The sequence below is a fragment of the Nerophis ophidion genome, linkage group LG10, assembly GCF_033978795.1.
Source record: "Nerophis ophidion isolate RoL-2023_Sa linkage group LG10, RoL_Noph_v1.0, whole genome shotgun sequence".
NCBI classification, from domain to species: domain Eukaryota; kingdom Metazoa; phylum Chordata; class Actinopteri; order Syngnathiformes; family Syngnathidae; genus Nerophis; species Nerophis ophidion.
Genome location: NC_084620.1, coordinates 55,484,970 through 55,512,624, shown reverse-complemented (window position 1 = coordinate 55,512,624; position 27,655 = coordinate 55,484,970). Strand labels below are relative to the sequence as shown.

At 39.4% G+C, this 27,655-nt stretch overlaps 1 protein-coding gene across 1 annotated transcript; it reads right to left on the bottom strand.

The window, feature by feature from the left end:
• Nucleotides 1-919: 919 nt before the first annotated feature.
• Nucleotides 920-18,800, bottom strand: ssbp1 (single-stranded DNA binding protein 1). The gene is made up of 7 exons (XM_061914176.1): nucleotides 18,687-18,800; nucleotides 8,721-8,806; nucleotides 8,594-8,651; nucleotides 8,387-8,527; nucleotides 1,431-1,518; nucleotides 1,278-1,366; nucleotides 920-1,193 (listed from the first exon to the last, which is right to left on the bottom strand). Exons 2-7 carry the CDS (start codon nucleotides 8,742-8,744, stop codon nucleotides 1,150-1,152), a joined length of 444 nt encoding a protein of 147 aa, XP_061770160.1. The 5' UTR covers nucleotides 8,745-8,806; nucleotides 18,687-18,800; the 3' UTR covers nucleotides 920-1,149.
• Between the last annotated feature and the right edge of the window lie 8,855 nt (nucleotides 18,801-27,655).

Below are 27,655 nucleotides of genomic sequence, written 5' to 3'. Positions count from 1 at the left end.
CAGACTGTATGTCACGGCACAGTGGTTGAAAAACACTGCTCTGGTGAAAATATTAAGTAGCAGCTCTGTCGCGGATTAACGTTATAATTGTGGGGGAAATGTGCGGATTTGGTCAACGCTTGGGGATAATGTCAGAACAATGAAATGGTTCAGAAATACCGTTTACGTAAAATAAAGCAGAACACGTTTTGAGAAATTAAACCAGAGACAACATTGCTCAGTAACAACTTGGATTTTCTTAACAGAACAGAAAAGTGCCTAAATGCTGCACATCCATCCATCCATTTTCAACCGCTTTCCCTTTTTGGGGTCGCTGGAGCCTATCAGAACTGCATTCGGGCGGAAGGCGGAGTACACCCTGGACAAGTCGCCACCTCATCACAGGGCCTACACAGATAGACAGACAACATTCACACACTTGGGCCCATTTAGTGTTGCCAATCAACCTATTTCCAGGTGCATGTCTTTGGAAGTGGGAGGGGCCTATCCCCAAGTGCATGTCTTTAAAAGTGGGAGGGGCCTATCCCCAGGTGCATGTCTATGGAGGCGGGAGGGGCCTATCCCCAGGTGCATGTCCTTGGAGGTGGGAGGAAGCCGGGGAGGACCCACGCAGTCACGGGGAGAACATGCAAACTCCGGGATTGAACTCGGGACTACTCAGTACCTTCATATTGTGAGGCACATGCACTAACCCCTGTTTCACCGTGCTGCCCGAAATGTTGCACATAATCATTAAAATGTTAACAATTTTTAACCATTTTCAAACTTCAGGCTAACCAACTACTATAATAGTTATTTAATTAATGTGTTTGATGCCATATTTAAGGACAATGACATCAGACACATTTCTATGTTATGTTGTCAAGGCGACAAAATGTAACTGTGATCATTTATACACAAACCACGATGCAAAGGGAAATAAGTATAGATTCGTAGTACATGTACTACACATTTGTATTACTGTACATTGACATGTACTACACGAAGTAACGGACTGTGACTTTTCCCACCAGGTGGAGGTGCTACAGTCAAAACGGCGCTCGAGTGACGCTTCAAAGTCTTTCCAAAAACGGTCCCAGTGGTGTACCGGTCCTCAGTCTTTTTTGGTACAAACACAAAAGTAGAAAAAGAAACGTGTGTCCGAGGCCTTCAGACTCTCTCGCGAACATTGTCGCTCAGGAATATTATGTTGTCTGAAAAAAAAAAACCAAAGAACAAAGGGACGTTTGTTAGCTTGTTCAGCGCCAAAGCGTACGTCCACACATAATTCTGCCAACCTGCAATGATGGTCGTGGCCTGACGTCTCACTTGGTTCTTGTCCACATACTCGCCGTAGTCCAACTTGCCTTCCACTAAAATCCTGGCCCTGCAAGACATGAGGCAGGGTTTAATGGTTGGGGCCAATTACCACATCCTGGGGTGCTCCGTACCCTTTCTTGACATATTGGTAGGCCACGTCCCTCAAACCAGGTTTGAACACAGACACGCGATGCCAGGTGGTCTTTTGGCTGATGTCACCTGGAGATTCAAACAAAATTAATCTGCAAATTTAACCACCAGAGAGAAGACAAAGTGACACATGACTTGACACAAGTTCCCTGCTCTCAGCACCAATACATGTATAATGTATAAGACCTACTCAGTGGACTAGTAGGTAGGTCGTGAGTTCAAACCCCGGCCGAGTCATACCAAAGACTATAAAAATACCTCCCTGCTTGGCACTCAGCATTAAGGGTTGGAATTGGGGGTTAAATCACCAAAAATTATTCCTGGGCGTGGCCGCCGCTGCTGCTCACTGCTCCCCTCACCTCCCAGGGGGTGAGCAAGGCTGATGGGTCAAATGCAGAGAATAATGTCACCACACCTAGTGTGTGTGTGTGTGTGTGTGTGTGTGACAATCATGGGTACTTTAACCTAATATACATGTTTAATAACCCCAGTGCATTTGACTTTGTTTTTTTTATGTACACACTAATGGATAACTTACTTTGAAATCATAAGTGAAGGTGACAAGCAGATATTTAACTACAAACCCCGTTTCCATATGAGTTGGGAAATTGTGTTAGATGTAAATATAAACAGAATACAATGTTTTGCAAATCCTTTTCAACCCATTTTCAGTTGAATACGCTACAAAGACAACATATTTGATTTTTAAACTCATTTGCGCAAATAATCATTAACTTTAGAATTTGATGCCAGCAACACGTGACATAGGAGTTGGGAAAGGTGGCAATAAATACTGATAAAGTTGAGGAATGCTCATCAAACACTTATTTGGAACATCCCACAGGTGTGCAGGCTAATTGGGAACAGGTGGGTGCCATGATTGGGTATAAAAACAGCTTCCCAAAAAAATGCTCAGTCTTTCACAAGAAAGGATGGGGCGAGGTACACCCCTTTGTCCACAACTGCGTGAACAAATAGTCAAACAGTTTAAGAACAACGTTTCTCAAAGTGCAATTGCAAGAAATTTAGGAATGACAACATCTACGCTCCATGATATCATCAAAAAGTTCAGAGAATCTGGAGAAATCACTCCACGTAAACGGCATGGCCGGAAACCAACATTAAATGACCGTGACCTTCCATCCCTCAGACGGCACTGTATCAAAAACCGACATCAATCTCTGAAGGATATCACCACATGGGCTCAGGAACACTTCAGAAAACCACTGTCACTTAATACAGTTGGTCGCTACATCTGTAAGTGCAAGTTAAAGCTCTACTATGCAAAGCGAAAGCCATTTATCAACAACATCCAGAAACGTCGCCAGCTTCTCTGGGCCCGAGATCATCTAAGATGGACTGATGCAAAGTGGAAAAGTGTTCTGTGGTCTGAGGAGTCCACATTTCAGATTGTTTTTGGAAATATTCGACATCGTGTCATCCGGACCAAAGGGGAAGCGAACCATCCAGACTTTTATCGACGTAAAGTTGAAAAGCCAGCATGTGTGATGGTATGGGGGTGCATTAGTGCCCAAGGCATGGGTAACTTACACATCTGTGAAGACGCCATTAATGCTGAAAGGTACATACAGCTTTTGGAACAACATATGGTGCCATCCAAGCGCCGTCTTTTTCATGGACGCCCCTGCTTATTTCAGCAAGACAATGCCAAACCACATTTAGCACGTGTTACAACAGCGTGGCTTCGTAAAAAAAGAGTGCGGGTACTTTCCTGGCCCGTCTGCAGTCCAGACATGTCTCCCATGGAAAATGTGTGGCGCATTATGAAGCGTAAAATACGAAAGTTGAACTGCTGAACGACTGAAGCTTTACATAAAACAAGAATGGGAAAGAATTCCACTTTCAAAGCTTCAACAATTAGTTTCCTCAGTTCCCAAACGTTTTTTGAGTGTTGTTAAAAGAAAAGGTGATGTAACACAGTGGTGAACATGCCCTTTCCCAACTACTTTGGCACGTGTTGCAGCCATGAAATTCTATGTTAATTTAAGTTTATGAGTTTGAACATCAAATATCTTGTCTTTGTAGGGCATTTAATTGAATATGGGTTGAAAAGGATTTGCAAATCATTGTATTTCGTTTAGATGTACATCTAACACAATTTACCAACTCATATGGAAACGGGGTTTGTATTTACCTTTACAAAAATATTTTTGCAATAATTTACAATATTATATTTTGCATGATTATAGTATCCAACTTTAAAAGATATGCATTTTTTTTCTGTCAAACTTAAAATAAAATTGCATTTAGTACAAAAAAAAACGTTCCCTGCTCTCACACCACCACAGCTGGAGGGACGTTACTAAGGTAATGATTTGGAGTAACAGCGACATCCAGCGGTGAAAAACCTGAACTACAAAAACTTCACTTTTTTTATTATTATTGTTAAGTCATTATTCATGTCGACAAGCACGTTTTTAAATTAATTTAATTAAGTCATATTAGTAGTAGTAATAAAAAAAAGCAACACTTTACATATATGTATTTAAGTCAGTATGACATGATGCCTTTGATGAATTTGGACTGCCACAAATAGATTTGGTGCTAAGTGTTGCCCTTGTAAGAAAAGACATTTGACCGGTGTGTGAATGTAGCGTGTCTTTGCCAGCCCCGTACATACTAGCCGGCATTGTAACGCTGCTTTACTGCACGTCATATGGCAGAGAACAACGCACTCTTTTAAGAATTCTGATTTGCAAAAAAAAAGACAAGCGACACATCGAGCAACTTTTTCTGGCGCTGTTGGACAGCATGGATCGGTACCTTTCATAAATGAACCAATACCGTACAGATTCCCGGTACTTAAAGGCAGTGTTTTTCAACCTTTTTTGAGCCAGGGCACATTTTTTGCGTCGAAAAAATGCAGAGGCACACCACCAGCAGAAATCATTAAAAAACGGAACTCAGTTGACAGTAAAAACTTGTCGTCGCAATTGTTGGATATGACTTTAAAGCATAAGCAAGTATGCACCACTATAGCTCTTGTCTCAAAGTAGGTGTACTGTCACCGCCTGTCACATCACACCCTGACTTATTTGGACTTTTTAGCTGTTTTCCTGTGTGTAGTGTTTTACTTCTTGTCTTGCGCTCCTATTTTGGTGGCTTTTTCTCTTTTTTTGGTATTTTCTTGTAGCAGTTTCATGTCTTCCTTTGAGCAATATTTCCCGCATCTACTTTTATTTTAGCCATCAAGAATATTTGAGTAGTTTTTATCCTTCTTTGTGGGGAAATTGTTGATTGTCATATCATAATGTTGTTTATAATGTGTATTTCTAATAAGTTGTGCAAAGGACTTTTTATAACTTTCGGAAGTTTATTTTGTACTTGAAATTGTTTATAGGGTTAGGCGCAATAAGTGTTTAACTTCAGCCTAAACCCTTTCGGTCTGTAACATTTTTTATTTTCAATCTATGAATGTACAACTGTTTTTTTTGCTTTGTTGACCATTGACCGAAGAACAATAAACTTGAAACATGTTTGGATGTACCTTGTGGACGCCGTCTTTGCTACACAGTAAGTCTTTGCTGTCGTCCAGCATTCTGTTTTTGCTTACTTTGTAGCCAGTTCAGTTTTAGTTTCGTTCTGCATAGCGTTCCCTAAGCTTCAATGCCTTTTCTTAGGGGCACTAACCTTTCGCTTTTAATTTTGGTTTACGCATTAGATACCTTTTTACCTGCACGCTGTTTCCGACACCTACAAAGCAATTAGCTACCGGCTGATATGTAAGAGTATTACACGGTAACTCTGCCGAGCTCTAGACCAGTGGTTCTCCCCTTTTTTTCAGTGATGTACCCCCTGTGAATATCTTTTTATTTCAAGTACCCCCTAATCAGTGCAAAGCATTTTTGGTTGAAACAAAGATATAAAGAAGTAAAATACAGCACTATGTCATCAGTTTCTGATTTATTAAATTGTACAACAGAGCCAAATATATGTTATTTGTAGTGGTCTTTCTTGAACTATTTGGAAAAAAATATATAAAAATAACTAAAAACATGTTGAAAAATAAACAAGTGATTCAATTATAAATGCAGATTTCTACACATAGAAGTAATCATCAACTTAAAGTACCCTCTTTGGGGATTGTATTAGAGATCCATCTGGATTAATCAACTTCATTCTAAACATTTCTTCACAAAAAAAGAAATCTTTAACATCAATATTTATGGAACATGTCCACAAAAAATCTAGCTGTCAACACTGAATATTGCATTGTTACATTTCTTTTCAAAGTTTATGAATTTAAATTCTTATTTTGTTGAAGTATTCTTTAATAGATATATTTGTAAAGGATTTTTGAATTGTTGCTATTTTTAGAATATTTTAAAAAAATCTCACGTACCCCTTAGCATACCTTCAAGTACCCCCAGGGGTGCAGGTACCCCCATTTGAGAACCACTGCTCGAGACCAGATTGGTACCGGGCGGCAGAAAAATTTTGTATTCATTTTTATTAAAAAAAAAATATATATATATATATATATATATATATTTTAATTTTTTTATTAAATCAACATAAAAAACACAATATACACTTACAATTAGTGCACCAACCACAAAAACCTCCCTTTTTCATGACAAAAACGTCTCTTTTTACTTGACAAAGAAAAAACAAAAAAACAACAACAAAAAAAAAAGTTCATTTAAAAAAAAAAATTCATTTCTCCAGATCATGTCCTGACAGAAGCGGTTTCACTTTCGCTATTTGGCGTAATTCAGTGGTCCCCAACCACCGGGCCACAGAAGAATTTTTTATTCATTTTTATTTAAAAAAAAAAAAAAAAATATATATATGTATATATTTTTTTTTTTTTATTAAATCAACATAAAAAACACAACATACACTTACAATTAGTGCAACAACCACAAAAACCTCCCTTTTTCATTACAAAAACGTCCCTTTTTATGACAAAAAAAAAAAAAAAGACCCTCCCCCCCAGGACAAATTATTAAGCGGATACAAAAAGGTTGGGGACCACTGCTCTAGACAACACCGACACTCAACAACATAAACATCATTTGCAGACTATAATTACTGGTTTGCAAATATTTTTAACCCAAATAGGTGAATAAGATCATCTCCCACGGCACACTCGTCCGCAGCACAGTGGTTGGAAAACCCAGCTGAAATGTACCAATTTCTGTACTTTTGTGTGTGTTCATGAAATTTATTTTTCTTAATCTAACATTGCGCTGATTATGCTACCTGTGCTGTCCAGCTGCAGGGATGTGAGCCCCCACATTTCTAACAGCTTGAAGTGCTGTCATGAAAACCCTGAAATAAAAATGTGAACATCAGGACTACCGGTCCTGCTATTGGGTGCATTTCTACACTATATGTTACCTTTACATTTATTCTACCTACCAACCTCTTTTGGCTGTCTTTTAGACACTTACATGTCCCATGTAATGTACGTCAGAATTTGTAAGGTTTTTTTAGTACATAGTAGCTGAGATAGGCTCCAGCACCCCGAAAGGGATAAGTGGTAGAAATTGGATGGATGGATGGACATGTATTTAAAGGCCTACTGAAATGATATGTTCTTACTTAAACGGGCATAGCAGGTCCATTCTATGTGTCATACTTGATCATTTCGCCATATTGCCATATTTTTGCTGAAAGGATTTAGTAGAGGAACATCCACGATAAAGTTCGCAACTTTTGGTGCTGATAAAAAAGTCTTGCCTGTACCGTATAGGCACGTGACGTCACAGGTTACGGAGCTCCTCACATTGTTTACAATCATGGCCACCAGCAGCGAAAGCGATTCGGACCGAGAAAGCGACGATTTCCCCAATAATTTGAGCGAGGATAAAAGATTTGTGGATGAGGAAAGTGAGAGTGAAGGACTAGAAAAAAAAAAGACTATACAGTGGGAGCGATTCAGATATTATTAGACAAATTTACTAGGATAATTCTGTAAAATCCCTTATCTGCTTATTGTGTTACTAGTGTTTTAGTGAGATTATATGGTCGTACCTGTACAACCTGAAGGTCGGCCCCGCACCTTTCTTCAGCACCAGTCGACGGGTGTTGGCGATGCCCATCTCTGCCCTTCGCAAGGGACCCTCTTCGAAACACGGTTTTTCAAAATGATCGCTGCATAATACACTGTGGGCGGCATAGCTCGGTTGGTAGAGTGGCCGTGCCAACAACTTGAGGGTTGCAGATTCGATTCCCGCTTCCGCAATCCTAGTCACTGCTGTTGTGTCCTTGGGCAAGACACTTTACCCGCCTGCTCCCAGTGCCACCCACACTGGTTTAAATGTAACTTAGATATTGGGTTTCACTATGTAAAGCGCTTTGAGTCTCTAGAGAAAAGCGCTATATAAATATAATTCACTTCACTTCACTGTACTTTGTGTGTGTGGTCCAATTCAACCGTGTTCGCTTGACGGTTCTGTTCCATAATAAAGTTTGACTGTCATCTTTCGGGAATGTAAACAATGAAACACTGGCTGTGTTTGTGTTGCTAAAACCGGCCGCAATACACCGCTTCCCACCTACAGCTTTCTTCTTTGATGTCTCCATTGTTCATTGAACAAACTGCAAAAGATTCAGCAACACAGATGTCCGGAATAGTGTGGAATTATAAGATGAAAATAGACGACCTATAGCTGGGAACGGTGCCGAAACAAAATGTCCTCTACAATGCGTGACATCACGCGCACACGTCATCATTCCGCGAGGTTACAGCAGGATACTTCGGCGCGAAATTTAAAATTGCAATTTAGTAAACTAAAGCGGCCGTATTGGCATGTGTTGCAATGTTAATATTTCATCATTGATATATAAACTATCAGACTGCGTGGTCGCTAGTAGTGGCTTTCAGTAGGCCTTCAATAAATAGCAATTATCCACTGACTTTTGTATTGTGCGTGAATGTTTTTTGTGTCGGTGACGACGTGGGGACTACCTGATGCACTGGTCTCGGCATCTCCCGTGCGCCACATTTCGTTGGTTGCCATGGAGAAGATGGTGACGGGGTTGCGACCCTCCACTTGTCTCATCACAGGGTCCTGACCCACACGGCCCAGCAGCTGCACGCGGTTTAATGCTGCAAGAAAGACACTTTTCTGTCTAAAATGTGTCCATACATGACAGTAAATGAATGTCTGTTTACATCTCTCCAGGATGAGGCTGGACTCTGTGGTGGTGTTCCTCACCAGCTGCCTGAAGACCTGCAAGAGTCATGACCACATGCATTATTTGAACATCAACACTACGTCTTTATTCTTGATCAATCCCACCTGTGCTGAAGCCCTTCTCAACATGTTCTCAATATTTTGCAGACAGCTTGGAGGGAAGCCTTAGTTTGGGTTTCCACTTGGAATATCTGCACACACGGACATTATAATCATTTCATTTTTTGATGTGCATTTTTGATCAATAGACAATTAAACTTTAGCAACAAAACACAAATTTACACACCTATGCTTAAGAATGAGCAGGATGAAGAAAACCTTTTATTTCCAGCCCCATTCAACATGTTGTACTTGTATAGTTCTTTTCTACCCCTTTTTAAGTCGTCCAAACATACCGTATTTCCTTGAATTGCCGCCGGGGCGCTAATGAATTTAAAACCTCTTCTCCCTCCTGCACTTACCAAAGGCATACGGTAAAAGTAAGCATGCGCGAATAATTTTGAAACCTCTTCTCATTCCGGCACTTACGTTTTTTCAGGGAGACAGAACAGTATGCAGTAAACATTTGAGTGTGATGTAAGCTTGGACCTTAAATCCTACTGAATAGCTCTTAATCTTCTTCCCTTTATGCGATTTCAAATTACCGGTTTTGAAATCAGCCTCCTCCATTTTGAAAATTAGATTAGATAGTACTTTATTTATTCTGTCAGGAAAATTATAATTTTCAGCACAATCCCATTCAAGATCAAACAAACATTACAGGGAGACAGAACAGGATCGCTGACGGATCTGCCGGCTTCCAGCGCCCCTTACAAAAAAGATGAGATACAGGTAAAGATTAAAATAGAATTAAAAAAATCGGTTTTAGTCTTGGCCCTGGAGAGGGGGTGCAGACTGAGGCCAAGGGAAAAAAAACAACAACAACTCACAGCCATAGAACACATCCCTCTTACATGTGTGTAAGAGGGAAACATCAAACATCAAAGAACACAGAGGACAGTAAAGACATTAAAGCAGAAGATAAAACCAGACACTTCTACATACAGCTATGAATAAAAAGTAAAAGAAACATATCCACTGTGGTGGCCTCTGCAGTGTTCCACGCCATCGTCCGCTGGGGTGGAGGGAGCATGGCCAGAGACAGGAGCAGACCCAACAAAGCAACCAAGACAGCCCAGTCCGCATGGATGAGCGAGGATACGTCCAAGGAGACTGAGGTGTCCGACACCTGCTCACCCAGCCAAGACACCGCGAAGCCCTTCCGTCCCAGCGCTCAGTGCTAGCTCTGCAGCCCTGTCCCCTCATCCGCATCTCCTCCAGTCCCTCCAAACTGACTCCGGTGTGGCAGACACCCAGCAGCTGGTCTCCATGGCCAAAAGGCTCCCGGCAGGCAGACCCAGAAGTCCACAAAAAAAGCACCACAGAGGTCACGAAAGTGCCACCCCTTGTCACACAGTCCCAAAGGCAGGGGCGCCCACACTTTTTCTGCAAGCGAGCTACTTTTCAATTGACCAACTCGAGGGGATCTACCTCATTTATATATATCATTTATATTTATTTATTTATGAAAGAGACATTTTTGTAAACAAGTTAAATGTGTTTAATGATAATACTAGCATGTGTAACACATATAGATGTCTTTCTTTCACAAAGACAAGAATATAAGTTGGTGTATTACCTGATTGACTTGCATTAATTGGAATCAGACAGAAATGATGATAACGCCCACATTTTCAAATGGAGGAGAAAAAAAGTTGTCTTTTCTGTACAATACCACATGAAAGTGGTTGGTTTTTGGCATCTAATTCATCCAGCTTCCATACACTTTACAAGAAAAACATTGGCGGCAAATTCCGTAGCTTGCTTGATTGACATTCACGGCACCCGAGGGTCTTGTGAGATGACGCTGGCTGCTGCCAGTTCATTATCATGAAAAAATGACAGAGGAAGGCGAGAAACACTTTTTATTTCAACAGACTTTCGCGCCGTGCTTTCCGTCAAAACTCTAAAGGCCGACTGCACATTTCCTATCTTCACAATAAAAGCCCTGCTTCATGCTGCCTGCGCTAACAAAATTAGAGTCTCGGAAAGCTGGCGTGCACAAGTGATGTGCACGCCAGCTTTCTGAGGGATCGCTTGTGCACGCCAGTTTTCCGAGACTCTGTAATTAGTTAGCGCAGGCAGCATGAAGCAGGGCTTTTATTGCGAAGATAGGAAATGTGCAGTCGGCCTTTAGAGTTTTGACGGAAGGTACGGCGCGAGAGTCTGTTGAAATAAAAAGTGTTTCTCGCCTTCCTCTCGGTCATATTTTCATAATAATGATCTTGCAGCAGCCAGCGTCATCTCACAAGACCCTCCGGTACCGTGAATGTCATTTAAGTGACGTCTTGGTGAAGATTGATGATCACTAATTTTTAGGTCTATTTTTTTTAAAAGCCTGGCTGGAGATCGACTGACACACCCCCCACGGTCGACTGGTAGGGTTCCGGACCAAAAGGCAAAAAAATATAATAATAACACATGAAAACAAGAGGGAAACACAAAAGGATGACACAAGCGCACAGAGCTCCTGCCAACAGCAGCCACTACAGCAGCGCCATCTTGGAAAAACGATGACAGGGGAAGTGTCACTCGTGACGTCACGAGTTTGACCAGGCGGTAATACTTAGCATGCGCTAATTATTTTGGGAAGTGAGTTTGACCCGGCAGTAATTCAAGGCAGGCGCATACTATCTGCCCTGCGGCAATTCAAGGAAATACGGTAAATCAAAGTAAGCAGAGCCTTTTTGTAAAATCTGCATTAGGAGTTTGTCCTTAAGTCTATAAGTCAAACACTGTTTTGGATCCCAGAGACATAGTTGTTGTATTGTAGTATTGAGTGCATTTTTACCTCACCCGCCTCTACTCAATAGTTGTAAATAGTGGTCAACTCAACTACCGTGATGGGTCGCTTCACTGACGAGTGAGCTAATACCAGGGTGGGGCTCACCCTGGGTTTTTGGTCTTCCCTGAAAGAGTAACGGCTTGGAAGCCCTTTGTATGGTACAGTAAATCCTCCCTGGTTGTGAGATCCCTGTGACATGTATGTGCGCTAAAACTAAGGAATGGGTTGGAGGTAGGGGTGTAACGGTACGTGTATTTGTATTGAACCGTTTCGGTACGGGGTTTCGATTCGGTGCGGAGGCGTACTGAATGAGTTTCCGTACGGACATATTAAGTAGCGTAAACAATACTCAAAATGTTGGACATTTAAGGCATTTAAATGTCTGGCATTTTAAGTTAGGGTTGTGTGTATTAACAATATACATTCAGGGTTAAAAAAAAAAACATTGTGCGCGCAGCAACATTCGTGAGGGAGGGGCAGAGACAGAGAGAGCGAGAGAGTTATGATAAACGCGCATGCGTCTCCAGGCTCTGCTTTTTATCCATTGATTAATCAGATTAAATTTTTTATTATCTAAAGCAGGGTGTCAAAAGTGTGCCCCGGAGGCCATTTGCGCCCGACAGCTAATGTTTTAAAGGCCCACGGCACATTCTAAAAATACTATCAATCAATCAATGTTTACTTATATAGCCCTAAATCACTAGTGTCTCAAAGGGCTGCACAAACCACAACACAAACCACTACGACATCCTCGGTAGGCCCACATAAGGGCAAGGAAAACTCACACCCAGTGGGACGTCGGTGACAATGATGACTATGAGAACCTTGGAGAGGAGGAAAGCAATGGATGTCGAGCGGGTCTAACATGATACTGTGAAAGTTCAATCCATAATGGATCCACACAGTCGCGAGAGTCCAGTCCAAAGCGGATCCGACACAGCAGCGAGAGTCCCGTTCACAGCGGAGCCAGCAGGAAAACATCCCAAGCGGAGGCGGATCAGCAGCGCAGAGATGTCCCCAGCCGATACACAGGCAAGCAGTACATGGCCACCGGATCGGACCGGACCCACTCCACAAGGGAGAGTGGGACATAGGAGAAAAAAGAAAAGAAACAGCAGATCAACTGGTCTAAAAAGGGAGTCTATTTAAAGGCTAGAGTATACAAATGAGTTTTAAAATGAGACTTAAATGCTTCTACTGAGGTAGCATCTCGAATTGTTACCGGGAGGGCATTCCAGAGTACTGGAGCCCGAAAAGAAAATGCTCTATAGCCCGCAGACTTTTTTTGGGCTTTGGGAATCACTAATAAGCCCGAGTCCTTCGAACGCAGATTTCTTGCCGGGACATATGGTACAATACAATCGGCAAGATAGGATGAAGCTAGACCGTGTAGTATTTTATACGTAAGTAATAAAACCTTAAAGTCACATCTTAAGTGCACAGGAAGCCAGTGCAGGTGAGCCAGTATAGGTATATATGTATGTATATATGTATATAAAGGTATATACAGTACAGGCGTAATGTGATCAAACTTTCTTGTTCTTGTCAAAAGTCTAGCAGCTGCATTTTGTACCAACTGTAATCTTTTAAAGCTAGACATGGGGAGACCCGAAAATAATACGTTACAGTAGTCGAGGCGAGACGTAACAAACGCATGGATAATGATCTCAGCGTCTTTAGTGGACAGAATGGAGCGAATTTTAGCGATATTATGGAGATGAAAGAAGGCCGTTTTAGTAACGCTTTTAATGTGTGACTCAAAGGAGAGAGTTGGGTCGAAGATAATACCCAGAATTTTTACCGTGTCGCCTTGTTTAATTAATTGGTTGTCAAATGTTAGAGTTGTATTATTAAATAGAGTTCAGAGTCTAGCAGGACCGATAATCAGCATTTCCGTTTTTTTGGCGTTGAGTTGCAAAAAGTTAGCGGACACCCATTGTTTAATTTCATTAAGACACGCCTCCAGCTGACTACAATCCGGCGTGTTGGTCAGCTTTAGGGGCATGTAGAGTTGGGTGTCATCAGCATAACAGTGAAAGCTAACACCGTATTTGCATATGATGTCACCTAGCGGCAGCATGTAGATGCTGAAGAGTGCAGGGCCAAGCACCGAACCCTGGGGAACTCCACATGTTACCTTAGCGTAGTCCGAGGTCACATTGTTATGGGAGACGCACTGCATCCTATCAGTAAGATAAGATTTAAGATTTAATACTATTAAAATAAACAGAAAAATATCAATATCATATCAAAAGGGAAATAAAAAAGCTTAAAATTTAAATGTAATTTAGAAAAAGATGCAATGTTGACTAATAAAACAAAGCTGTTTTTTTTTCTTTCAAACTTTTCTCAAAACATAATATTGAATCAAAATCAATGTCATTATGAATTATTGACCTATCAAAGGTTCCCATTACTTCAAATCAAATATTCCAGGAACAAAAATATTTTTGGTGGAAGATTTTGCAAATTTGGTAAATAAATAATTATATTTTGTTGTTTTCTTACTGTACCGAAAATGAACCGAACCGTGACTTCTAAACAGAGATACGTACCGAACCGAAATTTTTGTCTACCATTACACCCCTACTCAGAAGTGATGACACAATTTTTTGGCAAATTTGCTGGTAATTAATGTTAAAAAAATTAAAGTACCAATGATTGTCACACACAAACCAGATGTGGCGAAATTATTCTCTGCATTGACCCATCACCCTTGATCACCCCCTGGGAGGTGAGGGGAGCAGTGGGCAGCAGCTGTTTTACCTTTAGCCATAAACATAACACATCATGTCTGTAACTTTACTAGCTCCTGTAGTTTCAATAAAGCAGAATTAATAAATAATATGTTAGTGTGTTCGAGATAATCTTCTTTATGAATAATCCTTACAGCTTTTATGTTACTCTTATATGTGTTCCCCCTCACTTCCACACAGTAGCTGATACATGGCAATATAAGTGCACAATACAATATACGCATTGCCCTATAATCTAACACATTTTTGACCTTATTTAATATAAAAATATTCTTAGACATCATTTTTCCGTACATGTGCAATATAAGATTTCCAAGTCAGACCGTCATAATCAGAATCAGAATCAGAAATACTTTATCAATGCCTGAAGAGAAATTCAACTAATTTTCAGCACAAAACCATTCAAGATCAGACGAACATTACGGGAGACAGAACAGGATCAAACATTACAGGGAGACAGAACAGGATCAAACATTACAGGGAGACAGAACAGGATCAAACATTACGGGAGACAGAACAGGATCAAACATTACAGGGAGACAGAACAGGATCAAACATTACAGGGAGACAGAACAGTATCAAACATTACAGGGAGACAGGAGACAGAACCAGATCAAACTATACAGGGAGACAGAAAAGGATCAAACATTACAGGGAGACAGAACAGGATCAAACATTACAGGGAGACAGAACAGTACCAAACATTACGGGAGACAGAACAGGATCAAACATTACAGGGAGACAGAACAGGATCAACCATTACAGGGAGACAGAACACGATCAACCATTACAGGGAGACGGGAGACAGAACAGGATCAAACATTACAGGGAGACAGGAGACAGAACAGGATCTAACATTACAGGGAGACAGGAGACAGAACCAGATCAAACATTGCAGGTAGACAGGAGACAGAACCAGATCAAACATTACAGGGAGACAGAACAGGATCAAACATTACAGGGAGACAGAACAGGATCAAACATTACGGGGAGACAGAACAGGATCAAACATTATGGGGAGACAGAACAGGATCAAACATTACAGGGAGACAGAACAGGATCAAACATTACAGGGAGACAGAACAGGATCAAACATTACAGGGAGACAGAACAGGATCAAACATTAAAGGGAGACAGAACAGGATCAAACATTACAGGGAGACAGGAGACAGAACCAGATCAAACATTACAGGGAGACAGAACAGGATCAAACATTACAGGGAGACAGGAGACAGAACCAGATCAAACATTACAGGGAGACAGAACAGTATCACACATTACAGGTAGACAGGAGACAGAACCAGATCAAAAATTACAGGGAGACAGAATTACAGGGAGACAGACTACGATCGCTGAGGGGTCTGCCTACTTCCGGCGCCCCTTACAATAAAAAGGTGAGAAACAGGTAAACAATTGGGGGGGAGATCTGTCTAATTCTGGGTCCCAGGAGAGGGGGTCCAGACTGAGGCCAAGGAAAAAAACAACTAATAGTCATAGCACACATCCCTCTTACACATCAACCATTAAAGTTTAGAATAGAATAAAAAGTACTTAATTCATCCCTAGTGTCTGTGCTGTGTAGAGCTTGGTTACCACCTAGTCAATAAGTGGTAGCAGGTAGAAGTCGGAACACTTTGAGGATGGTTTGTTGTGATCCCAATATGCAGAGCACAATGTGAGACAGCGTGCAGGTAAAAAGGTATGTAACGCTTCAACCAAACATGAACAAAAGGCAAGTCCTGTGAGGAAAAAGGCACTGAAGCATAGGGATGGCTATGCAAAACAAAAGTAAAAGTAAACTGGCTACCAAGTAAACAAAAACAGAATGCTGGACGACTGCAAAAACTTACAGCGTGTGGAGCAGAAACGGCGTCCACAAAGTACATCCGGACATGACATGACAATCAACAATGTCCCCACAAAGTAGGATAGCGTATGCACAACTGAAATAGTCTTGATTGTGGAAACAAAGCAGGTGCGGGCAATAGCACTCAAAGGAAGGCGTGAAGCTGCTACAGGAAAACACCAACAAAGCAGGAAAAGTCACCGAAATAACAGCGCAACACAGGCACTAAAGCACGACACCCAGGAAACAACAAACTCAAAATAAGGCATGACAACTTGGTGGGGCTTATTTTTTTTACCTTTTCTGCTGGTGGTGTGCCTCTGTATTTTTTTTATAAAACAAATGTGCCTTGGCTCAAAAAAGGTTGAAAAACACTGCAATAAACTATAAACACTTGGGTATTTTATCACATGTGAATATTATAAATACAGACTATTATACAGCATTATTCACATGTGAATAATACAAATACATGTGAATAATATTAATATAGTCAATTATACAGCATTATTCACATGTGAATAACATAAATACAGTCTATTATACAGCATTATTCACATGTGAATAATATAAATACAGTCTATTATAAAGCCTTATTCACATGTGAATAATATAAATACAGTCTATTATACATCATTATTCACATGTGAATAATATAAATAGTCTATTATAAAGCATTATTCACATGTGAATAATATAAATAAATGTGAATAATATAAATACAGTCTATTATACAGCATTATTCACATGTGAATAATATAAATACAGTCTATTATAAAGCCTTATTCACATGTGAATAACATAAATACAGTCTATTATACATCATTATTCACATTTGAATAATATAAATACAGTTTATTATACAGCATTATTCACATGTGAATAATATAAATACAGTCTATTATAAAGCAATGTTCAAATGTGAATAATATAAATACATGTGAATAATATAAATGCAATCTATTATACATTTTATTCACATGTGAATATAAATAGTCTATTATACATCATTATTCACGTGTGAATAATATAAATACACGTGAATAATATAAATGCAATCTATTATACATTTTATTCACATGTGAATATAAATAGTCTATTATACATCATTATTCACGTGTGAATAATATAAATAGTCTATTATAAAGCATTATTCACATGTGAATAATATAAATACAGTCTTTTATACAGCATTATTTACATGTGAATAATACAAATACGTGTGAATAATGTAAATACAGTCTAGTATACATTATTCCCATATGAAGGATATAAATACAGTCTACTATACAGCATTATTCACATGCAAATAATATAAATACAGTCTATTATACAGCATTATTCACATGTGAATAACATAAATACAGTCTATTATGCAGCGTTATTCAAATGTGAATAATATAAATACAGTCTATTATACAGCCTTATTCAAATGTGAATAATATAAATACAGTCTATTATACAGTATTATTCACATGTGAATAACAATAATAGTAATAATAATAATAATGGATTAGATTTATATCGCGCTTTTCTATTGTTAGATACTCAAAGCGTTCACAGAGAAGTGGGAACCCATCATTCATTCACACCTGGTGGTGGTGAGCTACATTTGTAGCCACAGCTGCCCTGGGGTAGACTGACGGAAGCCTGGCTGCCAGTTTGCGCCACCACCAATCATTCATTCATCATTTATTCACCGGTGTGAGCGGCACCGGGGGCAAAGGGTGAAGTGTCCTGCCCAAGGACACAACGGCAGCGATTTGGATGTCAATAGGTGGGAAGCGAACCTGCAACCCTCAGGTTTCTAGCACAGCCGCTCTACCCACTACGCCATGCCGCCACGTCTATTATACAGCATTATTCACATGTGTGGATAATATGAATACAGTCTATTATACAGCATTATTCACATGTGAATAATATAAATACAGTCTATCATACAGCATTATTCACATGTGAATAATATAAATACAGTCTATTATACAGCATTATTCACATGTGAATAATATAAATACAGTCTATTATACAGCATTATTCACATGTGAATAATATAAATACAGTCTATCATACAGCATTATTCACATGTGAATAATATAAATACAGTCTATTATACAGCATTATTCACATGTGAATAATATAAATACAGTCTATTATACAGCATTATTCACATGTGAATAATATAAATACAGTCTATTATACAGCATTATTCACATGTGAATAATATAAATACGGTCTATTATACAGCATTATGTGAATAATATAAATACAATATACATTTACAATACATGTACAGTCAAAAGGAACATATACGTTATACATTATAAAGTTAATAACGTTGCTGAATATTCTCCAGATTGTCTTATTTAGGATCCAAACAACACAAAATTATGTTTTTAAGCACCTAAAAGAGAACACGTGTGTTCAAAGTCGAACAGCAGCAGTGACAATGAGGCACTTTCCCGCCATTGGTTAAAACACACACGACACATATTGACGTTTTTGTATTAAATTATAACGTCAGACTGAAAAGTTATATTTTACACGGAGGAAAGCTGCCAGAAGTAAATAAGTTGTAAACTTACAGAGAGCCGCGCGTTGTGTAAGGTAACCTGGCAATACTTCCGGTCCGTCGGCGATATAAACCCCAGTCCTGCCAGCAACTTTGCTACGGACAACTTAGGTTCCGTTTCTTTTTTTTTTAAATGTACACCAATAAATGTTATTTTTGGTGCTAACGTTTTGTATCGAACGTACTACACTCGTTTCACTTATTAAAGCACTGCACTAAGTAATACTAGAATTCTGACGAAACGTTTTTTGTATGTGGTGTTTGAAACGGATACGGCCTGTCTAGCCTTATGTAAAGGATAGACAAGAAATAAAAAAAAATATATATATTTTTTTAATTATTAAATCTACATAAAAAACACAATATATACATTATATATCAATATAGATAAGGGGTCACCAACCTATTTGAAACCAAGAGCTACTTCTTGGGTACTGATTAATGCGAAGGGCTACCAGTTTGATACACACTTAAATACATCGCCAGAAATTGCCAATTTGCTTAATTTACCTCTAATATAAATCTATATATATATTTTAAAAATGGGTATTTCTGTCTGTCATTCCGTCGTACATTTTTTTTTTTACGGAAGGTTTTTTGTAGAGAATAAATGATAAAAAAAACCACTTAATTGAACGGTTTAAAAGAGGAGAAAACACGAAAAAAAATGAAAATTACATTTTGAAACATAGTTTATCTTCAATTTGTACCCTTTAAAATTCAAAATTCAACCGAAAAAAGAAGAGAAAAACTAGCTAATTTGAATCTTTTTGAAAAAATTACAAAAAAGAATTTATGGAACATCATTAGTAATTTTTCCTGATTAAGATTAATTTTTAGAATTTTGATGACATGTTTTAAATAGTTTAAAATCCAATCCGCACTTTGGTAGAATATATAACAAATTGGACCAAGCTATATTTCTAACAAAGACAAATCATTATTTCTTCTAGATTTTCCAGAACAAACATTTTAAAAGAAATTCAAAAGACTTTGAAATAAATTTTAATTTGATTGTAAAGATTTTCTAGATTTGCCAGAATATTCACGGTGGCAGAGGGGTTAGTGCGTCTGCCTCACAATACGAAGTTCCTGCAGTCCTGGGTTCAAATCCAGGCTCGGGATCTTTCTGTGTGGAGTTTGCATGTTCTCCCCGTGACTGCGTGGGTTCCCTCCGGGTACTCCGGCTTCCTCCCACTTCCAAAGACATGCACCTGGGGATAGGTTGATTGGCAACACTAAATGGTCCCTAGTGTGTGAATGTGAGTGTGAATGTTGTCTGTCTATCTGTGTTGGCCCTGCGATGAGGTGGTGACTTGTCCAGGGTGTACCCCGCCTTCCACCCGATTGTAGCTGAGATAGGCGCCAGCGCCCCCGCGACCCCAAAAGGGAATAAGCGGTAGAAAATGGATGGATGGATACTTTTAATTATAAATTTGAAGAAATATTTCACAAATATTCTTCATTGAAAAAAACAGAAGCTAAAATGAAGAATTAAATTAAAATGTATTTATTATTCTTTACAATAAAAACAATACATTTACTAGAACATTGATTTAAATTGTCAGGAAAGAAGAGGAATTTAAAAGGTAAAAAGGTATATGTGTTTAAAAATCCTAAAATAATTTTTAAGGTTGTATTTTTTTCTCTAAATTTGTCTTTCTGAAAGTTATAAGAAGCAAAGTAAAAAAATGTATGAATTTATTTCAACAAGTGAAGACCAAGTCTTATATTTGATGTTCAAACTCATAAAAAAATTTTGTTGTTGCAAAATATCATTAACTTTAGAATTTGATGCCAGCGACAAGTGATAAAAAATTTCGGGAAGGTGGCATTTAACATTGATAAAGTTGAGGAATGCTCATCAAACACTTATTTGGAACATCCCACAGGTGTGTAGGCTAATTGGGAACAGGTGGGTGCCATGATTGGGTATAAAAGCAGCTTCCATGAAAGGCTAAGTAATTCACAAACATGGATGGGGTGAGGGTAACCAATTTGTAAGCAAATTGTCGAACAGTTTTAGAACAACATTTCTCAACGAGCTATTAGAAGGAATTTAGGGATTTTACCATCTACGGTCCATAAAATCAGAAAAGGATCAGAGAATCTGGAGAAATCACTGCAAGTAAGCAATATTACGGATCTTTGATCCCTCAGGCAATACTGCATCAAAAACCGACATCAGTGTGTAAAGGATATTGCCACATGGGCTCAGGAACACTTCATAAAACCACTGTCCTTAACTACAGTTGGTGGCTACATCTGTAAGTGCAAGTTAAAACTCTACTATGCAAAGCGAAAGCCATTTATCAACAACACCCAGGAACGCCGCCGGCTTCGTTGGGCCCGAGCTCATCTAAAATGGACTGATGCAAACTGAAAAAGTGTTCTGTGCTCTGACAAGTCCACATCCAAATTATATTTGGAAACTGTGGACGTGGTGTCCTCCGGAACAAAGAGGAATTGTTATAGGCGCAAAGTTCAAAAGCCAGTATCCGTGATGGTATGGGGGTGTATTAGTGCCCAAAGCATGGGAAACTTACACATCTGTGAAGGCACCATTAATGCTGAAAGGTACATACAGGTTTTAAAGCAACATATGTTGCCATCAAAGCAACGTTATCATGGACGCCCCTGCTTATTTCAGCAAGACAATGCCAAGCCACATGTTTCAACAGCGTGGCTTCGTGGACTGCTCGTCGGGACCCAGGATGGACCGCTCGCCTGTGTATCGGTTGGTGACATCTCTACGCTGGTGATCCGCCTCCGCTTGGGATGGTTTCCTGTGGACGGGACTCTCGCTGCTGTCTTGGATCCACTTTGAACTGAACTCTCGCGGCTGTGTTGGAGCCACTATGGATTGAACTTTCACAGTATCATGTTAGACCCGCTCGACATCCTTTGCTTTCGGTCCCCTAGAAGGTCCTCTCCAAGGTTTCTCATAGTCAGCATTGTCACTGGCGTCTCACTGGATGTGAATTCTCTCTGCCCACTGGGTGTGAGTTTTCCTTGCCCTTTTGTGGGTTCTTCCGAGGATGTTGTAGTCGTAATGATTTGTGCACTCCTTTGAGACATTTGTGATTTGGGGCTATATAAATAAACATTGATTGATTGATTGATAGTAAAAGAGTGTGGGTACTTTCCTGGACCGCCTGCAGTCCAGACTTGTCTCCTATCGAAAATGTGTGGCGCATTATGAAGCGTAAAATACAACAGCGGAGACCCCGGACTGTTGAACAATTTAAGCTGTACATCAAGCAAGAATGGTAAAGAATTCCACTTTCAAAGCTTCAACAATTAGTTTCCTCAGTTCCCAAACGTTTATTGAGTGTTGTTAAAATAAAAGGTGATGTAACACAGTGGTGAACATGCCCTTTCCGAACTACTTTGGCACGTGTTGCAGCCATCAAGTTTATTATTTGCAAAAAAAAATGAAGTTTACTAGTTTGAACATCAAATATGTTGTCTTTGTAGTGCATTCAATTGAATATGGCTTGAAAATGATATTCAAATCATTGTATTCTGTTTATATTTACATCTAACACAGTTCAACTCATGTAACATAACAGTGAGAGCCCAGTCCTTAGTGGATCCAACATAATAGTGAGAGTCCAGTCCGTAGTGAATTTCACATAATAGTGAGTCCAGTTCATAGTGGATCCAACATTATAGTAAGAGTCCAGTCCATAGTGGATCTAACATAATAGTGAGAGTCCAGTCCATATTGGATCTAACATAATAGTGAGAGTCCAGTCCATAGTGGATTTCACATAATAGTGAGTCCAGTTCATAGTGGATCCAACATTATAGTAAGAGTCCGGTCCATAGTGGATCTAACATAATAGTGAGAGTCCAGTCCATAGTGGATCTAACATAATAGTGAGAGTCCAGTCCATAGTGGATCCAACATAATAGTGAGAGTCCAGTCCATAGTGGATCTAACATAATAGTGAGAGTCCAGTCCATAGTGGATCTAACATAATATTGAGAGTCCAGTCCATAGTGGATCTCACATAATAGAGCGTTCAGTCCATAGTGGATCTAACATAATAGTGAGAGTCCAGTCCATAGTGGATCTAACATAATAGTGAGAATCCAGTCCATAGCGGATCTAACATAATAGAGAGAGTCCAGTCCATAGTGGATCCAACATAATAGTGAGAGTCCAGTCCATAGTGGATCTAACATAACAGTGAGAGTCCAGTCCATAGTGGATCCAACATAATAGTGAGAGTCCAGTCCATAGTGGTTCCAACATAACAGTAAGAGTCCAGTCCATAGTGGATCTAACATAATAATGAGAGTCCAGTCCATAGTGGATCTAACATAGTAGAGAGTTCAGTCCATAGTGGATCTAAGATAATATTGATAGTCCAGTCCATAGTGGATCTAACATAATATTGAGAGTCCAGTCCATAGTGGATCTAACATAATAGTGAGAGTCCAGTCCATAGTGGATCTAACATTATAGTGAGAGTCCAGTCCATAGTGGATCTAACATAATAGTGAGGGTCCAGTCCATAGTGGATCTAACATAATATTGAGAGTCCAGTCCACAGTGGATCTAACATAATAGTGGGAGTCCAGTCCATAGTGGATCTAACATTATAGTGAGAGTCCAGTCCATAGTGGATCTAACATAATAGTGAGAGCCCAGTCCATAGTGGATTTAACATTATAGTGAGAGCCCAGTCCTTAGTGGATCTAATATAATAGTGAGAGTCCAGTCCATAGTGGATTTCACATAATAGTGAGTCCAGTTCATAGTGGATCCAACATTATAGTAAGACTCCAGTCCATAGTGGATCTAACATAATAGTGAGAGTCCAGTCCATAGTGGATCTAACAAAATAGTGAGAGTCCAGTCCATAGTGGATTTCACATAATAGTGAGTCCAGTTCATAGTGGATCCAACATTATAGTAAGAGTCCAGTCCATAGTGGATCTAACATAATAGTGAGAGTCCAGTCCATAGTGGATCTAACATAATAGTGGGAGTCCAGTCCATAGTGGATCTAACATTATAGTGAGAGTCCAGTCCATAGTGGATCTAACATAATAGTGAGAGTCCAGTCCATAGTGGATTTAACATTATAGTGAGAGCCAAGTCCTTAGTGGATCTAATATAATGGTGAGAGTCCAGTCCATAGTGGAATTCACATAATAGTGAGTCCAGTTCATAGTGGATCCAACATTATAGTAAGACTCCAGTCCATAGTGGATCTAACATAATAGTGAGAGTCCAGTCCATAGTGGATCTAACAAAATAGTGAGAGTCCAGTCCATAGTGGATTTCACATAATAGTGAGTCCAGTTCATAGTGGATCCAACATTATAGTAAGAGTCCAGTCCATAGTGGATCTAACATAATAGTGAGAGTCCAGTCCATAGTGGATCTAACATAATAGTGAGGGTCCAGTCCATAGTGGATCTAACAAAATAGTGAGAGTCCAGTCCATAGTGGATTTCACATAATAGTGAGTCCAGTTCATAGTAGATCCAACATTATAGTAAGAGTCCAGTCCATAGTGGATCTAACATAATAGTGAGAGTCCAGTCCATAGTGGATCCAACATAATAGTGAGAGTCCAGTCCATAGTGGATCTAACATAATAGTGAGAGTCCAGTCCATAGTGGATCTAACATAATAGTGAGAGTCCAGTCCATAGTGGATTTCACATAATAGTGAGTCCAGTTCATAGTGGATCCAACATTATAGTAAGAGTCCAGTCCATAGTGGATCTAACATAATAGTGAGAGTCCAGTCCATAGTGGATCCAACATAATAGTGAGAGTCCAGTCCATAGTGGATCTAACATAATAGTGAGAGTCCAGTCCATAGTGGATCTAACATAATAGTGAGAGTCCAGTCCATAGTGGATCTCACATAATAGAGCGTTCAGTCCATAGTGGATCTAACATAATAGTGAGAGTCCAGTCCATAGTGGATCTAATATAACAGTGAGAGTCCAGTCCATAGTGGATCCAACATAATAGTGAGAGTCCAGTCCATAGTGGATCTAACATAATAATGAGAGTCCAGTCCATAGTGGATCTAACATAGTAGAGAGTTCAGTCCATAGTAGATCTAAGATAATATTGAGAGTCCAGTCCTAGTGGATCTAACATAATAGTGAGAGTCCAGTCCATAGTGGATCTAACATTATAGTGAGAGTCCAGTCCATAGTGGATCTAACATAATAGTGAGAGTCCAGTCCATAGTGGATCTAACATAATATTGAGAGTCCAGTCCATAGTGGATCTAACATAATAGTGAGAGTCCAGTCCATAGTGGATCTAACATTATAGTGAGAGTCCAGTCCATAGTGGATCTAACATAATAGTGAGAGTCCAGTCCATAGTGGATCTAACATAATATTGAGAGTCCAGTCCATAGTGGATCTAACATAATAGTGGGAGTCCAGTCCATAGTGGATCTAACATTATAGTGAGAGTCCAGTCCATAGTGGATCTAACATAATAGTGAGAGTCCAGTCCATAGTGGATCTAACATAATAGTGAGAGTCCAGTCCATAGTGGATCTAACATAATAGTGAGAGTCCAGTTCATATTGGATCTAACATAATAGTGAGAGTCCAGTCCATAGTGGCTCTAACATAATAGTGAGAGTCCAGTCCATAGTGGATCTAACATAATAGTGTAAGAGTCCAGTCCATAGTGGATCTAACATAATAGTGAGAGTCCAGTCCATAGTGGATCAAACATAATAGTGAGAGTCTAGTCCATAGTGGATCTAACATAATAGTGAGAGTCCAGTCCATAGTGGATCTAACATAATAGTGAGTCCAGTTCATATTGGATCTAACATAATAGTGAGAGTCCAGTCCATAGTGGATCTAACATAATAGTGAGAGTCCAGTCCATAGTGGATCAAACATAATAGTGAGAGTCCAGTTCATATTGGATCTAACATAATAGTGAGAGTCCAGTCCATATTGGATCTAACATAATAGTGAGAGTCCAGTCCATAGTGGATCTAACATAATAGTTTAAGAGTCCAGTCCATAGTGGATCTAACATAATAGTGAGAGTCCAGTCCATAGTGGATCAAACATAATAGTGAGAGTCTAGTCCATAGTGGATCCAACATAATAGTGAGAGTCCAGTCCATAGTGGATCCAACATAATATTGATAGTCCAGTCCATAGTGGATCTAGCTAATAGTGTGAGAGTCCAGTCCATAGTGGTTCTAACATTATAGTGAGAGTCCAGTTCATATTGGATCTAACATAACAGTGAGAGTAAAGTCCATAGTGGATCAAACATAATAGTGAGGGTCTAGTCCATAGTGGATCTAACATAATAGTGAGAGTCCAGTCCATAGTGGATCTAACATAATAGTAAGAGTCCAGTCCATAGTGGATCTAACATAATAGTGTTAGAGTCCAGTCTATAGTGGATCTAACATAATAGTGAGAGTCCAGTCCATAGTGGATCAAACATAATAGTGAGAGTCTACTCCATAGTGGATCTAACATAATAGTGAGAGTCCAGTCCATAGTGGATCTAACATAATAGTGAGAGTCCAGTCCATAGTGGATCTAACATAATAGTGTAAGAGTCCAGTCCATAGTGGATCCAACATAATAGTGAGAGTCCAGTCCATAGTGGATCCAACATAATAGTGAGAGTCCAGTCCATATTGGATCTAAAATAATAGTGAGAGTCCAGTTCATATTGGATCTAACATAACAGTGAGAGTAAAGTCCATAGTGGATCAAACCAAATAGTGAGAGTCTAGTCCATAGTGGATCTAACATAATAGAGAGAGTCCAGTCCATAGTGGATCCAACATAATAGTGAGAGTCCAGTCCATAGTGGATCTAACATAATAGTGTAAGAGTCCAGTCCATAGTGGATCTAACATAATAGTGAGAGTCCAGTCCATAGTGGATCAAACATAATAGTGAGAGTCTACTCCATAGTGGATCTAACATAATAGTGAGAGTCCAGTCCATAGTGGATCTAACATAATAGTGAGAGTCCAGTCCATAGTGGATCTAACATAATAGTGAGAGTCCAGTCCATAGTGGATCTAACATAATAGTGAGAGTCCAGTCCATAGTGGATCTAACATAATAGTGAGAGTCCAGTCCATAGTGGATCCAACATAATAGTGAGAGTCCAGTCCATATTGGATCTAAAATAATAGTCAGAGTCCAGACAATATTGGATTTAACATAATAGTGAGAGTCCAGTCCATAGTGGATCTAACATAATAGTAAGAGTCCAGTCCATACTGGATCTAACATAATATTGATAGTCCAGTCCATAGTGGATCTAGCTAATAGTGTGAGAGTCCAGTCCATAGTGGATCTAACAAAATAGTGAGAGTCCAGTTCATATTGGATCTAACATAATAGTGAGAGTCCAGTCCATAGTGGATCTAACATAATAGTGAGAGTCCAGTCCATAGTGGATCTAACATAATAGTTATCCAGTCCATAGTGGATCTAACATAATAGTGAGAGTCCAGTCCATAGTGGATCTAACATAACAGTAAGAGTCCAGTCCATAGTGGATCTAACATAATAATGAGAGTCCAGTCCATAGTAGATCTAACATAATAGTGAGTCCAGTTCATATTGGATCTAACATAATAGTGTGAGAGTCCAGTCCATGGTGGATCTAACATAATAGTGAGAGTCCAGTCCATAGTGCATCTAGCTAATAGTGTGAGAGTCCAGTCCATAGTGGATCTAACATAATAGTGAGAGTCCAGTCCATAGTGGGTCTAACATAATAGTGAGAGTCCAGTCCATAGTGGATCTAACATAATAGTGAGAGTCCAGTCCATAGTGGATCAAACATAATAGTGAGAGTCGAGTCCATAATGGATCTAACATAATAGTGAGAGTCCAGTTCATAGTGGATCTAACATAATAGTGAGAGTCCAGTCCATAGTGGATCCAACATAATAGTGAGAGTCCAGTCCATAGTGGATCCAACATAATAGTG